This window comes from Mustela putorius, unplaced genomic scaffold (assembly GCF_011764305.1).
Source record: "Mustela putorius furo isolate JIRA1106 unplaced genomic scaffold, ASM1176430v1.1 tig00003834_pilon_pilon_pilon, whole genome shotgun sequence".
In the NCBI taxonomy this organism is placed as follows: Eukaryota; Metazoa; Chordata; class Mammalia; order Carnivora; family Mustelidae; genus Mustela; species Mustela putorius.
In genome coordinates this window covers 73551307-73568898 of record NW_025421987.1, presented here as the reverse complement: position 1 = coordinate 73568898, position 17592 = coordinate 73551307, and the positions used below count along the sequence as shown (strand labels likewise).

At 43.0% G+C, this 17592-nt stretch overlaps 1 protein-coding gene across 8 annotated transcripts in view; it reads left to right on the top strand.

The window, feature by feature from the left end:
• Positions 1-17592, top strand: part of TNIK (TRAF2 and NCK interacting kinase) — a 380814-nt gene that overhangs the window by 212143 nt on the left and 151079 nt on the right. For all 8 annotated transcript variants that reach the window (XM_013058317.2, XM_013058316.2, XM_013058315.2 and 5 more), the window contains exon 3: positions 13545-13601. In XM_013058317.2, coding sequence (XP_012913771.1) covers positions 13545-13601 — 57 coding nt within the window. The remainder of the gene's footprint in view (positions 1-13544; positions 13602-17592) is intronic.

Sequence of the window (17592 nt, the reverse complement as noted above, 5' to 3'; positions counted from 1 at the left end):
AAGAGAGAGTACATGCATGAGAAACAGCAAGCAGGAGCGGGGGTGGGGGAAGGGCAAAGGCAGAGGGAGAAGCGGACTCTCCACTGAGCAGGGAGTCCCATGTGGGCCTCATCCCAGGACCCTGAGATCATGACCTGAGCTGAAGGCAGATGCTTAACTGACTGAGCCACCCAGGCACCCCTTGATTTATATTTTAATTGAACAAAACAATGTATTCCTGAATCAGGCTGCCAGTAATTAAAAACTATAAACATTTGAAAAGAGGGAAAGAACACACACACACTATAAAGAGTTGTTCAGCAGTGGAAATAGGCTATTCTTTCAAAAATTAATGGAATTAGCAAAATTACACCTCTGTGTGCAAATATCATAAACCAAATTCTATCTAGCCCCAATACTACTTTATTGTTTTGTTTTTTGTTTTTTGTTTTTTAAATTTAGAAAATGCTCCTTAATTGGGAGACAGTGAAGATCTTGGAATGTGTCTCTTACACATAGGAAAGCCAGACGGGAAGTGTTCTTTGGGCCATTGGGTATCACCTGTGCTCCAAGAATGGTTGTTGGAATTTGAGGAACACGCCCTTCGTCTGTAAATGCTGCTAAGAAAAGAAAGAACAATGGCACCTTCATCTCCCTCCTCTCACCCATTATGAGAGATCCCTGAGGTCAAGGCCTTTTGATCTTTGCGATCTTGTGGAGAATATGACTTTTAATAGAATTCAGCATTCTCTGAGCGCCTATTAAATGTCAAATTCTTTGAAAGCAGGGTTCTTTGGTTTTGGCTCCATTGACATTGTGAGCCCAACAATTCTTTGTTGGGGGAGGGGAATGTCTGGTGCATTGTATAAGGTCTGGAAATCCCTCTGGCTTCTACCCATGAGGTATCAGTAGTACCAGTCATGACAATCAAAAAAATGCCTCCAGACATCCCCAAATGTCTTTTTGGGACTGAAGGAAAATTACCCTTATTTAAATGGAGTGAAGTAGAGAGTTTAACTACATTTTTTTTTTTTTTTAGGATAAAACATATATGACTGCTTAAAATTCACTCCCATCTATGCCTATACCTGTACATGTGCCCATACCTATATTCATACCCACAGCCATACTCATACCTATACCCATACCCACAAACATACCCACCATACCCATATGAAGACCTATACTCAAACCCATACTTAAACCCACACCCACACCCATACACATACATATATAAATAAATACCCAACTCATACCTATACCCACACTCACACCCATACCCATACCCACACCCATATGCATACCCACTATACCCATACGCAAACCTATACCCATACGTATAACCACGCCCACACCCATACTCGTACTTGTACCCATATGCATACCCATACTCATACCTATACCCACACCCATACCCAAACCCATACATATACCCACATACCCATGCTTACACCCACCCCACCCCCATACCCATACCAGCTATCTATGCACATACACATTTGCAGAGTCCTTACAGAGGAGGCATTTGGTTGGAAGCACTCATTGTAGTCTTTTTTTTCCATGAGAATCATTATGACTCCAGTAAATTGCTCACTAAATTTCATCTGTCGCCTGCGTTCCTGCTCAGATAAAACTAAAGCCTATTGAAATTGATTTTTGTGTCAGCAGCAGAGCAAGGATTCAGTAAGAACATGAAAGCTTCCCTTTCATTCCTACTCTTTTCTTCCCCACGTTACTTCAGATTTGGTGGGCCCTAATTATATTCCAGTGCTTCTCCTGCTGACATTTCTTCTGTTTTAATTAAAACTTCTGGAGGTTTGAGGACACCGTGGGAGAGAGTTTATTCATCAACAGCCCTGATGAAGAGTCAAGTGCATCCCTCTTTGTGTCCCTGCTACCCGAGAATGATAGCCGGGGACCCAACGATAGCCGTGGTCCTTTCCCTTGGTTTTTCCCTTACCACCCTGGTGCCAACCTTCTTTTTCCCTAACTCCAAGCTTCCAGACCTGATCTTGCCGCTGCCACAGACACACTGTTATTAAGGAAGCCCGAGGCACTGTGGGTAGAACGGCTTCCTATTGAAGCCATAAATTAGGTGAAATGAAATGCAGCACTGTCTTTCTTATCATCAGTATTATTTATTCCTGCCTTGCTGCCTATGGTGCCTCGTGGTGCAAAGCCAACCCACCCTGTCCTGACCACGTGGTTGTAAATCTCCAAAAAGACAGGGCTCTTGTTGGGCTGTCACTGACAAGCCGATGCGGGCCTGGGGAGAGAACATAATATATCTTCTTAATCAGCAGCTGGGAAATGGGACGGAGTGAGCAGAAGGGTCTGTCAGAGATCCGGAGGGGAAGACGGACTTGCCCCCTGAAGTAGTCCGTACTGAGAGAGATGCTGACTCAAAATCTGACAAAATGAGCTGCCCTTCTCTAGGACAGCTGGACCTGTCCTTGGGTTCGTATTCTCTCAGGAAAATGGAGGGCAGAGATGGAGGAACTTGAGCAGGGCAGAGTCCGGGCCTGGCTTCCCTTCTTGTCATCTCTTTCTCTCCCTGACCGTTTCCTCAGTCAGGTAAACTGTGAGATCATGAACTACAGAATGCTAACGTCTCTCCTCACACCTCCGGGCCTCACTCCAGTGACCAGTGTGTTGGTTCGCACTTGGAAAAGAAAAACAACAAGACCTTCTTGAGCAAAATGCTCATATCAGGCCATGTGGCCTTTTCCTTCAGTCACCACACTGAGAGCCATTCTTATAGTCACGTATTTCTTAAGAGAAGATTTATCTGCCACTCTTAAGTAGACATTTCTCAAAATTCTCTCATACTTCTCCCAAGTTAAGCCATGATGGATCACTGGAGTCTCTACATTCACTGTGATTTGAGGCAGCTTACAAGGTCCACTAGGCCTAGAAACTTCATGTTTCCAGGTGTGATTTATGCCTACTCTTTGCCAGATGGTGTCCTAGGTAATGGCAGACTTAAGCAAACATAAGGCCAAGTCCCTGCCTTTGAGGAGCTTTTGGTTCTACCATACGGCAGCCGTTTGCCTGGTGGACTAAAGGTCCGAGACACTGGGGCCTCAGGGAACTCAGGGGAGAAGCAAGTTGGCTCCAATATTATTCACACGGCCTATGGTAGGCTCTTAAGAGCTGTCCGCTGTGGCACTGTACTTTCAGAGACTGCATCAAGGGCAGCCCATCTTTGGATCTTAAGGGGATCACTGACCTCTCTATCATGCAGTACCCATGTATTTTGAGACACTGTGCCCTGAAATTAATAATACACTCTATGTTAGTTAATTGATTTAAAAAAAAAAAAAAAGGCACTGTGCTTGGATGCTCAGATGGCAGAGTAGTAAAATCTCACCTGATAGAAAAACCCCAGTTAAAAAAACCCCACAAAAATAACCATTGAGAATCAACATAAAGTTGTTTACTTTTATGTTTTAAAAATTAAGAACATTTCATTAAGGATATTTTTCCACCAAAAATCTTAAAGAAACCTACTTAAGTTGAATACCTCTGACTTAGCTAGAAAAATATAAATGCCACAGGCTCCTTATTTTCCTCCTTTTACTGAAGTTGAGTATATATTTCATCCTGGAGTGGTGTCCGGGAACCAGGGTTTTTAAACGCCATCTATCTCTGCAGGGACCACCCTGACTCGGGGAATAGGGAAGGCTTTGGGGGTGGGGCGGGGGGTGAGGGTGGGACACTGGGAGGCTTAGGAGTTGGCTACAGACACACATTCTTTCTCCATCTTGTGCACCCCTCCGTCTTGGAGGTTGAAATTTCTGGAAGGAGTTGTCTTCCCAGCAATTAACATACAAGAGCCACCAAAGATTGTGATAATTCAGTGGCATAAATTAGAGGGGAGCCTATAAGGTCTTTGGTTTTGTGCTCCCTTTTTCGGTGGGGGGAGTTGAGAGAAGAGGTTACTGGGAAGTATGTTCTTGGCTGACGGCCATGGCCAAGAGACTGGTTCTGCTACTTTTTTGAGCTCTCATCACCCTGCCTCCCCGTCTGCCTCGTCACTGCTGTCACTTGAGCTCTGCGTGCCTTTCCTGGGTACAGGCTTCAGGCTCCCTGCCATGGAATCTGCATACATTAACTATTGTCTGCTAAAAATTGTGACTCTTTGATTTTTTTTTTTCCCCTTTAATCATCCATTTTGATTTATCCATGAGCCAAACTGTCAGCCCTGAAGATAGGAATCCTAGTTTCTAACAAAGCAAAATGAGACAGTCTTTTCTTCCCCACCCTGTGTCTGCGAGCAAGCCTCAGGTCTCAGTTGGCCCAGCCCTGAACAATCTTGAAAACAATCCATTTTCTGCCTGGCACAGGGGCCAAGCGGAGGAATTCACAGGGAGCCGTGTTGAGATGGGGAGCGGTTGCTTGGGAACTGGCCTGATTGGATGCCTTGCTTCATCCTTGCCACAAGTCTGGGAGTGGTGGAGGCTGGATCACAGCTCTGTGGAGACAGAGAGCAGGACTTTTTTAAGCTACTGATGGATGGCATAGCAGGCCGAGGAAAGATAAAGTCCTTATTTAACCTGGGGAAATCCTAGGAGTAGACATTGGTCCAAATATATCCTGTGACCATTCTTGTTCCTTGATTGGAATCTTTTCATGAGGTTGTTTTGTCTACTTCTGTGCCTCAAGACATGTTGTATCCGAGAAAGGTAGTGTTCTTGAAGATGTGCAGGGAGGTGTCTTAACTATGCTTTCGTCGTGACTGTGGCACATCCAGAGTTCACCTTCACCGATGTCGTCGTTACAGCTTGGAGGGAAAGCTGCAACCAGTTGCTAGCCTCTCTGATCTGTGGAGGGGAAGTAGATTGGCCTCAGAGCTTCATCCACTAAATTCAGCTTCTCATGTCTTATTTATGAGTGAGATGATTGAAATTCTCGCTCACAGCCCCACCCCATCTGCTCCCGTACACTCTGGCCCTGGATACAAATGGGGGGAACTGGGAGAAACTGATGTGGACATATGGATGGTGTTGGCCAAGAACCTGAATACAGCCCTCAGCCCTCACTACTTGTTTCGGTCCACTAGTTAGCAAATATTTACTCTCAGTCCCTGCTGTGCCAAGCACTGTGGGAGGTGCAGGGTAAATATGTATCCAAGCCATTCCCAAGCCCTGGGGAAAATCTCTGGTCCCATCCACTTTTCACCTTCTCCCTTGCTTCCATCCTAATCCAAGTTGCCATCTTTTCTCAGCTGAATTAATTACTAAGTGACATTATAGATGTTATTTCTCCAACATCGTTTTTGTTTCCTCTGGTGTCTGCCCTGCCCCTAGAACAATCTTTTCAAAATGCGGACTTGGTGACTTTATACCCTTGCGTCAGCCCCTGTAGAGGCTGCCCATTTGTCTTAGGATAAAGGTGGAACTGCTCAAAGTAGCCTGTGAGGCTTGCTGGACACCCTCTCTCTGCTCTGCCATACTGGCCTGCTTATAGTTACTGAAATGCTGTAAGAGCGATAGGATAACAGGACCTTTGAACATGCTGTTCCTGTTATCTGGATATATTTCTCATTACTTAGTTCATTCGGTTCATCCTTTAGATAAGAGTTTTTGTGAAAAAAAAACTTTCACCTCAGATCCAGTAAGAAATATTGTTCATTGCTACCAAGAAAGAGAGAAAATTAAGAAAGAAAAGAAAAGAAGGAAGGAGGAAAGAAAGAAAGAGGGGAAAGGAAAGGAGAGGATGAAGGTACATGGGAAGATGGAATCTTTTTTGTTTGTTTCATTTTGTTTTTAAGATTTTACTTATTCAAGAGAGCAAGAGACGGAGAGAGCCACAGAGAGTGTGAGTAGGGAGAAGAGGGAGAAGCAAGTCTCCCCACTGAGCATGAAGCCCGGATCTAGCAGGGCTACATCCCAGGACCCTGGGATTGGAAACTGAACCAAAGGAAGACGCTTAACTGACTGAGCCACCCAGGCGCCCCAAGGATGGAGTCTTTGACCGAGTTCCCTGGGAAACAAATGTTGAGGACAGAGATTGTTAGAAGTATTTTGGGGAGCGCTCTCAGAATCAATACCTATGGGAGGGTGAAGATAGATTTGAGCAGAAGAAGAAATTGAATGCACTTACAAGAACCCAAGAATCCCAGAAAGGAGCCCTGGAGCTGGGATGGCCCCCCAGAATTGTTCCATCTTGACAGAAGTGGTGTAGGCTTTTATATTCCTATATCGACCAGTCATTGAATGCTTGCGGCCTCCACGTAAGGGCCATTACTTTAGGCAGGGAGCATGACCCTGGGTTCCGTTCTTCTCCTTGGTGAGGGGCAGCTCCTGAAGAGAAGCAGAACACTTCAGTCCTGAAGAAAGGACCTGGATGGCACTCCACAGTGGCTATTACAGGCAATGTCTTGTGATGCCTGGACCTGCTTGTTTTGTAGAAGTCTGGAAACAGCTCCTTTAGTATTCTAGCCCGTCTCTTTTCCTTGATAAAGTTATAAGAAGCCCCCAGTTGCATCTTATCTGATGGGTGCCACCTAGGCTCCTCATTTCCCTCCTCTCCTACCCATTTGACTTCTCTTCTCCTTGGATAGCATCTTTGCTGGTCTATGTAGCTGACTCAGTGGAGCAACTTGAGATGTCTGAGGCATGCCTACCATGACTTTCTCAGGCTTGGCCGCTACTGTTGTCCCTTTACCAAAATTTTGGATGCCATTAAAAAAAAAAAAAAAGTCTTATCTTCTACATTCTGAGAGTAGAAAAGCTGAGGAGCAGGCCCAGGAATTAGTTACCAGGGTAGAAGAAAAAAGGTTGAATCCCCAATTCAAGTCTAACTGGGAAAGAATAAGACTCTGAAGGTTGGAATGGAGACATCCCAACTGATGCCCTTGAGAGCTTGAAATCTTTGATTTCCCCAACCCCTCTGAGCCCATAGCAGTGATGTTCGTATCTTATTTAAAGACAGGCCTCAGGATTTAACCTCACTTCCTGGATGATTTTCACTGGTTGCCTTTGGTTGGTGATTAATTGCTCTTGGCTTTTCATTGTTTTTCTCTAGTACATCAGGGACTCTCAGCAAAAGCCATTTGATTCTGTATTTTAAAACTACTCTTTCGGGGTGCCTGGGTGGCTCAGTGGGTTAAGCCTCTGCCTTCAGCTCAAGTCATGATCCCAGGGCCCTGGGATAGATGGGGCTCTCTGCTCAGCAGGGAGCCTGCCTCCACCTCTCTCTCTGCCTGCCTCTCTGCCTACTTGTGATCTCTGTCAGTCAAATAAATAAATAAAATCTTAAAAAAACAAAAAACCAAAAAACTACTCTTTCTTCCGGACCTCTCTAATGTCTGAAATGTTGGAGTCACTAGTGTATTCTCTGACACCTCTATCCTACTCCAGTTCTCCAAAATGTCCCCTGAGTGAACATCTTGACCATGACACAGTGGGCCAGGGGCTGGCCAAGAGCCACTGACACCAAGGATGGGGGTCTCCTTGACAGCTACTCTTAGAGTCGGTTTCCTTGGGCCATTCCTGTCACTGACTGTCTCAGGTAGAGTTCCCCCTAGAAATGGTCCCTGAGATGGAGATTTACATGCAGAAATTTTACTGGGGAGTGGTCTTAGGGTCTACACCTATGAAGAAAATAGAATTGTGTGGAAGAAAGAGTATAACCTCAATGCAGTCTTACAGACACCACGGCCATCCCTAGTGTAGGTCAGGAACTAAGATTGTCCCTCAGAATTGTCCCACTGTAAGGCAAGAAGGCTGTCAACCAGTCATTGGTTTGGCTGTCTCCAGGAAAGAGCATGACTTTGGTAGTGCTTTTGTGTTTGAAGCCTATTCCCAGAGATCAAACTGACTAAGAGCCATCAGATGTTTCGGTTTTGAAGGGAGAATGGTGTGCTATAGCATCAATGATAAGTAGATAGATAGGCAGACAGACAGATAGATAGACAGGCATAACCATGACATTTGATCCATAGAAGAATAGCCATAACCACGTGTGCTACACTGATTCTTTTTTCCATTTGATTTGATTTATTGTCATGGTTCTCCATGGGTTTTTTTGGTTTTTTTTTTTTTTTTTGTCTCTTTCTTTGTTTTTGAGTAAGCTCTTGCCCAACATGAGGCTTGAATTCTCGACCCCGAAATCAAGTCACGAGCTTTACGAACTGAGCCAGCCAGGTGCCCCAGTTTTCATGGTTCTTGTGATGCACCTGTTGAAAATCGCAATGTTGGATAGCAGTAGGGTTCTTGTAGGGTGTTGTGGAAACATGAAGATAGGGCACTTGCTCGCAATTAGGATAGTGAAGACATCTTCCTCAATAAAGGCGAGATCTAATCAAAGCTAAATACGATTTGCTAACTACATTCTACCTGTGTGTGAGTCCTTGGACAGCAGGGAAGGAAATAGTGGGTAGAGTGTCTTCATTTTCCACAAACCCAGTTTGCTCCCGTGCTCCGCTGGAAACAAATGTATTTCAGTGACCTAGAAATCAAAGTGCTCTTTCTTCCAGGCTAGCCTGAGGCTAGCGGCTCTAAAGCCATCTTGCTGTTCTTTAGTAAAGGACAGCAATCACAGAGCCAAGGCTTCCAGGGCTATTTTGGGCAAAACCATTGTTTTTCTTGTGCATTCATTGTAGGGAGGAGGTAAAGGGGTGGAGTTCTATAATTGTTGAGTGATTGAGATTTCGCTGCAGTGTTATTTTGTAATGAACAAGAACCAGCATATATGTATTTTTTAACGTCAGGTGTGAGGGAGAAGAAAGGAAGAAGGGGGGCAGAAGGTGTGTCTGAGGATGGGGCCGGACCACACCCCCCCAGTTCCGAGTAACCCCACACCCTTTGTTCTCCTCCATCTGCTGCCCATTCTTCCTCCTTCCTTGTGGGCCTGCTTGACGCTTGAGGACCGGATGGACAATAGGCTCTGGGTCCTACTGGAATACCAATTATGCTTTTTAGTCTAAGATTTAGTCTTTTATTTTTGTTCTTGTTGGTTATTTCACGGGAGGAAAAAACCTTCTTTCTTTTATTAAAAAATGACTCAGCACTGCAGTCCAACAAGATATTTTTTCTAATTTTTGTAGAGAAAAAAAAAGTTAACCCTTTGTCTCCCTTTAAAATCCACCCCAGAATTAAAAATGTTTTTGTCCTTGGCTGACTATGCATTTTTAGATTCAAATTTAGATGGCGTCTGTGTTTGTGTTTTTCATGACTTCATAAATGGAAATAAATTAAAATTAGGAGTAATGTTAAATTTTCACTTTAAAATTTTCCTATGATAAAAACATCCTCCCCTGTTGCCTTGCCCTCAAAGAAAAAATAATATTTTTTAAAAGCCTACCTGAAATAGAGATGAACAGTTTGATGTTTAACTCCAGTGAAGTAAAATATGAAAAGAAAATTTGTTTAAAAATCTCTTAAAACTTTTGGGGCTCCTGGGTGGCTCAGTGGGTTAAAGCGTCTGCCTTCGGCTCAGGTCATGGTCTCAGGGTCCTGGGATCGAGCCCTTCAGCAGGGAGCCTGCTTCCCCTTCTCTCTCTGCCTGCCTCTCTGCCTACTTGTGACCGCTGTCTGTCAAATAAATAAATAAATAAATAAAATCTTTAAAAAAAAAAAAAATCTCTTAAACCTTTCCTAATAAGAAGTTTTATTTCAAGAGCTGGATGGCAGAAGTGGGAGAGAGGAGAAAGTATCCTGTGTGTAGGTTCTCATTAACTGTGAGGTTTGGGCCTCATCTCTAAAAGGGTATTGGATTAGGCACCTTAGGGGCTCTTCCAACTCAATTTATTTGTGATTTTATGAAGTTGCTTCTTTAAACAGTGTCCGAACAATGACTGTGCCTCAGGTTTCTAGTGATCTTTGGGTCCGCTGACTCCCGGCTATTCCCTCAAAGTCGGCCTTAATCTGGATTCTAATTTAGGTTGACATTCTCCAGTGATGTAAAAGGCACCTCATGGTAGGCAGTCTCCTTTGTGGCCCTCCTCTGTCAAAGGTTGACAGCTCAGCAGCCTTCCTGTTCCAGAGTGCGGGGGATGTCTTTGCCTGGGACTGAGCTGAGGCTGCTAATTGTTCCATCTCCAGGATCTCATTTAAGCCCGAACTGCCATCCTGAGGTGTACTCTTCAGTCATCTGTCAGAACCATCCAGAACGGTTCTGCAGCTTGGGAGTGAAAACGGGAGACAAGTAGGTTATTCTCTTCCGCAGTATTGCCTTCGATGACATTATTAGCCGTTACTAGAATAAAAACAAAGACCAAAAAAAAAAAAAAAAAAAAAAAACACACAAAAAACCCAACATCATACCTTCCATTCAAAAAAGTATCAGGTATTTCATTTACTTCTTTCACAGGAAGGACTGCCCCATGCCAACTTGGGTTTGAAATCTCAAGTGCATCACTTGTATTCTATCTGCTCCCTGGCCTCGGGCCTGGGCCAAGGGCTAGATGTGCTGGGCTCCCAGACCGCTGGTGGAAAGAACTAGGTGTTGACGTGTCCTTGTAACAAATTATTCATTCCAAGAGGATTCCCTGTTTCTTAAGGAGTTAAAGATCAAATTAGTGTTTCTCAAATTGTGTATCTACAGAGATGCCTCAGGGGCCCCCAAAGAGGAAGAGAAAGATGTGGTGGGCAGAGCGGATCAGATTTTGCGGGTCAAGCCCCTGCTTGAATCAGAAGGATTCCATTTAAGATTTATCTTTCTTTTTGGTGGGGGGGGGGTCCAGGTTCTGTTGCAAATGAAGTCAGAAGACAAGGAAGGGAGAGTGGGAAGGAAAAACAGAGAGGGACAGGAGGGACCACCGGTCCTTTGGGCTCAGTGCAGTCATAGACCCCACGGACATGTTCATTGATAGCACGGAGGGGAAAAGGTATTGGCAGTGAGGTTTCAGAGGAGGTGATACTTGAGTTGAATCTAAGAGGACTGAGTAACTTTACTGCAGATTCAGGAGGAGACGCGTATCTTGGGCCAAGAAAACACATTACCAGAGAGGCAAGAAACAATATTGTACAGTGAGAGAACACACATAGTTTCATCTCAAGGACCCCAGAATGAGAGCAGATGGGAGCCCCCCGAGGCGGTATGAGAGGGAGAGGGCTGGTCACAGGCGGCCATACACGCAGGTTTTCGCCAGTGTCTGGCTGTGTGAAGCCCGTAGCAGAACTGCAGGGTGAATCGGCTAGAGGACACCCACCAGTTGCTCTGTGTTTGTCTTCAGTTTCCCTACCCTCCTTTAGTGCTTTAGTAGAGAAACCACCATCGTTTGAGGTATGATTGCTGGCCCTTGTGTTAAAGACTTGAGGCAGCTGTCCCCTGAACAGCGCGACTTTGGACTGTATAGGTCTGCGTAGAGCAGATTTTTTACAGGACATACTGTAAACGTATTTTTGCTTCCTTATGATCTTCTTAATGACATTTTATTTTCCCTAGCTTACCTTAATGTAAGAATATAGTGTATAACACACACAACGTACAAGGTGTAGGTTAATCAACTGTTTTATGTTAGCGATAAGGCTTTCTGTCAATAGTAGACCAGTAGGAGTTGTTTTTGAGGGATCAGAGTTGTACATGGATTTTTGGTGGCTGTGGGGGGGGGGGTCAGACCCTCTTAACCCTCACATTGTTCAAGAGTCAACTGTATTCCCACAGAAAAGCTGCTGGTTCCTTTGCCAAGGTCATCATTGCAGCATCCTAGACTCTTACTGGGACCCGGACAACTCGGGAGGTCATTCAGTGCTTATCAACAGAGGACACTATTGCTAGCTACTTCTCCCTGGTGTGAGAGTACCTCTGTAGGAAGTCGGTATTCCTGGCCTCTGGAAACTGCATTACTAAGTGTTCCTTGGGGTGGAAAGGGGTGGTGGTAACAATGATACCTTCCGCCTTCCCCAACCACGGAGCCCTATTCCCCCATATTCTGCAGACAGGGAAACTAGGGCCCAGATGAGTTACATCACTTGTCCCCAGTGAACCTGTTGGGCATGAGCAGAACCTGGTCAAGAACCAGGCCTCTGGAATTCCAGTCCAGGACTCTGTGCGGAAGCACTCCAGGCCCTTCCCTTACTGTCTTGTAAGTTGAAAGAGGTAGGGGGGGCTGTGCCCTCGATCCTATTGGGTTATGGTGCTGATACCTCCTTCTTTTAGCTCTTTCCTGACCAAGGAGGAGGGGAGCAGAATGGGAGGTCGAAGGGTGAAGGGAAGCACTACCAAAATCTGAGATACATGAGAAAAAAAGGGACAGACAGCACCAAACCTATCCCCTCTTCCCAGCTACAAGCATCATGCCTCCATCACCATAACCATACCACTCCGGCTATGGGGTGAGCGCCCACCACACCAGACACTGAAATACAATGACAAGACATGGCCCTGGACTTCATGAAACATATACGCTAGGAAGAAAGACAGCATTTAGCATTAATCACAAGATAGGGTCATAACTAATCATAGGCCACATCCGCGGACACCTCCCCTGTGCTGGGCACTGCCCCACACTGTAGCCACATTATCACATTCAGCCCCCACTGCAATACTAGGAGTCAGGTACTGCTGTCTCCGTTTTTCAGATGAGGAAACTGAAACCTGGAAGGTGAGGGAAGGTCAGGGGACTGGTCTAAGGTCATGCAGCTGGTATTTGAACCCAGCTGATCTTGGCAGTATAATATTACTGCCTGGTAGCAGTCCTAGCGGAAATGTACTTTAGAAGCCACATATAAAATGCATTTAGAAGTAACGCGCGTTGACTGTCCTCTCTACCTTCTGAGAGTTGCATGTAGACTTCAAGTTTCTCAAGGAGCAAGGGTTTCTCAACCAAAAATTCAAGAGAAAGCTTCTGTTCTGGCGTTGTCCTCTCACCACACCCAATGCTCTTCTAATTCTCTGTGGTTGACACTCTGTGGTTGTTCCAAAGACCAAGAGGCCTACCTTGGGCCGCAGAGGCTCACCCTCAGCGCTGCCTCTTTGATCACAAGTTTGGACTTGTTACTATCTGTTCTATTTTAGGCTCACTTTTAAGATAAGGATACATCTACAATCTCAAGCAAGAGCAGAATCCTATCCAGTTGAGACTGTTAAAAATCCAAGATATTTTCATAATCAAGGAAACTAAAGTTTCTTCACATACTGAGTATTTCCTGACAAAGGAGATACTTATGTCCCCACCACCCAGGCCTACCTCCCCTTCCTCCCACGCAAGCCCTTACCTACCACCTCGGAGAGAAGATAGAATCAAATTATTCAACATTACCTTTTTTGGTTAACTTAACAATCACCATGAAAACAAACCCAAAAGCAAAGTGATGGAGATGTTTTACAAAGTAAACACTGAATGGAAATTGATCCTTAAAGCTTTTAAGATGTGTGTGTGTGTGTGTGTGTGTGTGTGTGTCCATTTCCCCAACTGCATTTTATAACAGTGATCTAGGTAATTGTTTGCTATGGGTGGAACTGAATGTGGATATTGCTTATCAGGACTAAGCTTTATTATTATTATTTTTATTATTAAAATAATTATTTTTATTTTTTATTATTTTCTTTTATTATTATTTTAATATTATTAATTATTATTTAATAATAATAATTATTTTTTTTTTCCTTTACAGGGTCGTCATGTTAAAACGGGCCAGCTTGCAGCCATTAAAGTTATGGACGTCACAGGGGTAACGTATCTTTATCTTGCCATCTCAGTGGCTATATATTTGTGATAGAGAAATTAGTGATAAAAAATCATTTTTCAGAGATAGAATCTTCTTAAACATTTAAAGTCTTTCCCCACTGAGCTTAACATAAAGCAGTTAAGAGTATTGAACAGCAGACTGAGAAGACCATGGATAAATCACCCTAATTAAATTAGATACCCACCCACTGCCTTATGTAGTTAGAGTGGATAATGTGTGTTGAAAATTTAATAAACACAACCATGTATATTTGCATATGAAGACAGAAGACGGATTTGAAGGTATTAAAAGAATAATACTGAGATTACACAGAAGAGATGGGTCTTAGCAATTTTCCCAAAGGTCCACCTAACACTGGAGTAGAAAAAGTTTGGGTAGCTACTGCAGCTTAATTAGGAAATTTCACATGAATATTTTCCTCCTCCAAAATATCGACCAGATAATCCCCACAACCAAAAATTCTTATTATTATGGAGCAACACTGAAATAAAATTTCTGCCTGGGCGATCAAAAGCAATTGAAGGAATAGACTTTATTGTAAATATAATCTCATCCTTTCAGTCCCTTTTTGCTAGGTTTATTTAAAATACTTTAATGCCTTTTTGAGAGTATAGAGCAAAAATGAGACTTGAAAGGACTCACTGGACATCAAAAGCATGTTAATAATTTTCTATTGTTCTGGGGATTTTTCTAAGATGTCTGCCTGCCCTACATAAAAGCTAAAAGACCAAAGTCTTCCATTCAGCCCGGAAGTGGTTTATTCAATGTAAATAGACATGGAATCAATGAATCACACCACAATATCAAAAACCAACATGCAAATTTAAAAAGGCAAGCAATATATCTGCCTGTCAGATTTCAGTCCATGTCTCTTCTGGCCCAGTCTGTTACCTTTGTTAAGTATATATATCATACAGTACACATCTCCCAGAATACTAATTTCACTAATGTTCATTTATACCACACATTGTACTGACTTCCTTTCCTTCCTTATTACTGATCTGAATTTGTCTTTAAATTGTATGTCTTCTTTGCCTGCAGAAAATTATCCCCATGTTTATTGGCATTAGATAAAGTACTACTTCCTTTTATTTGTCCTTTTATTTGAATTATGTATTTGATAAATCAATATAATAAATACATTTTTTGCTATATAAATACAAATAAATTCATTATTCAAATTTCAAAGGTTGCAAATCAGTTCAAATATTTGATCCCTGTTAGTTTATTGATTCACTTGGCCTTTACTGAATAAGAAACTGCAGGTATTTTATATTAATTACGTTTAGGTTCTGCTACCTGAAACAGAGAACTCAAAATAAGAAAGGCCATAGCGTCTCCCTTTCTGGTGTTAAAAGGATTGCGGAAGCTACAGCCCGGGTTTATGCAACAATGTGGCCCTGTGGCTTCCACACTCCAGGTTCAAGCTGGTTGTCAATTTCCATGGATCCCATTCTTTGGCAGCAAGACAGGGAGAGTGACTGGGTGGAAGCAGAAGGGTACAGAAAAGAGCTCCTTCCACTAGAATCTTTCCTACTGGTATACATTTCTATTTAACTTCTGCTTTCGTTGGCTATACCTAGATGCAAGGCAAACTGGGAAATGCAGTCTTTTATTTTCCCAACTGGTACAGTTAGGTGCAATTAAAAATATCGTTTCACTCATACGTGGAACTTAAGGAAAAGCATGGAGGACATTAGGAAAAGCAAGGAAAAACTGAAGAGGGGGAATCAGAGCGGGGAGACGAACCATGAGGGACTGTGGACTCCGGGAAATAATCTGAGGGTTTCAGAGGGGAGGGGGCTGTGGGGATGGGGTATCCTGGTGATGGGTATTAAGGAAGGCACGGGTTGTAATGAGCACTGGGTGTTAGACACACACAATGAATCATGGAATGCTACATCAAACACTAATGATGTGCTATATGGTGACTAACATAATTTAAAAAATCTCATTCTGTTAGTTGTGGAAGGAGAATGGGTAATGCTGTGATCAGTTAGCAGATCTAACACAAAAGTCAAGATCAGCTACAATCAGTCTCTACAGAGAAATCCATTATAAATATGTAAGCCTTTTACAAAGTTTTTATACACAAAACAAGTCAGAATTTATTGTGCAGTTCTGCCGAAATCATGATCTTCTATTTTCCTTAGATTGAATAGGCTCTCCACATAATGCAGTGCACTTGGCAATTTAACAGTTATTGGGTGTAGACATTGCGAGACATTCATGCTGGAAAGTTCTGTTGTGTGGTTCCGTGGAACTACAGTGATTTCTACCTTTAATCTCAGTGCTCCAAGTTGTATGTTGATGCATAAAGGAGGACTTGAGAGCACTGACTATTCCTGACATTGTTTCTGGTTCTGTTTTTGAGACTTTAAGTTGCTTGAAGAACCACTTACTCTTGTTAGGCCACCTTGTTTTGAAATCAACAGAGCTATTTATCCCAGCATATGTATTTTCAGTTGAAGGAGTATCAGTTAGCCTTTCTAATCTAGGTTCGCAAGATAGCAAAGCCCTGCAGAAAAAGAATATGAGAGACTCTTTTCTCAGCCCCTCAGAGGATGGTACAGAGCTAAGGCTGTTGTCAGGACGTAGGAAAGTCAGTCCATTGTGTACAGGGGATGCTTTATGGGACTTGGACTTAATTTTCTTAGGGAACCCTTGTTGAAAAGGCTGGGTAGTTTCCCTGATTCATACACATCACTGACTGTTTTATAAGCACTGACCCTTAACAAAGATAAAATATAAGCCTCACACCAGGAGATAGTTTTCTCAATTCCCATGATGTCTGATACAGCGTCAAGTGACTCTTGTATCACCCCTCTACATGTTACAGTCAGCATAAGATTTCCTTTGTGAAATTTGTGTGATAGCCTCAGAAAACAATCTATTTCATTTTGCCATGTTGTCTTTTGTGTATTATGGAATGCTGTAAAAGCTTCTTACCAATTATTATAATTGTGCTCATTATAGCTGCTCCGCTAAAAACCGAGATGAATTCTCAGAGGTCGTCTTTGTTAATTGTTTGCAGTGATCTACTGCAGTTACTATAGTTGATTGTAATGAAATTGATAAAACCATAAGCATGAAATCAATTTTTAGATTATTGTTTTTACTCTACACCACTTCCTCTCCCCCCCCCCCTATCTTTTCTCCTAATAGAAACTAGCCACAGAAAGAACTGGATATAATGCTTCTGCTCTTCTGGTTTTAGAGCTGAGACACTTCCAAATTTGCCAATATTTGCTTCAGAATTAGTACTACAACTCAGACTCAGTCTTTGAAGTTGTTTTAGTTCCTGAAATAATTATGAGAATTTTTTCATTTCGCAGCTTTCTGGGGATTCCTTCCCAGCTGGGTTTGTGTACTCCAGATTTGCCTACAATATCTAAACAAAACTGGGCCCTCTAGGGTATGTTTCTCAAAGTGGACTACCAATGTCCGTGAACGGTCAGCCCTCCGGTGGTATTTATGAGAAATGCAGATTTCTAGACCTGCTGTATAATTTCTGGGTGGGGTCTCTGAATCCGCCTTTTTTACAAGCCCCTCAAGGAACTCCAAATTCCTGAAAGTCAGAGGGGCACTTTTCTAGGCTTTTTTATTCACTGCTTCTTGGCCAACATAGGTGAAGGTACTGTGGTTCTTTGATAACCCTGTAAATAATCCTCATTTTCATTTGGGTAAAAATTCCTGGTGTAAACTAGTCCCTTTGCAATGATACCTTGAAGCCCACATAGGACTTAAGGAGATCCTAACTTAGTATCATAGGTTCTCACCTTTACAGAAATTGGTTCTGATCTTACTACTCAGCACAGCTTGGGTTCTAGTACTCAAAGCCCACTCAAACCAAATGAAGCTGAGGATGGAATTTACTAGAAGTCAGATGATGTGATTAGGAACTTTCTTTCCATCGCTTGGCTCTGCTTTCTTCCCACCAACAATCCAGGTCCGTGTTCTGATGGCTTCATTA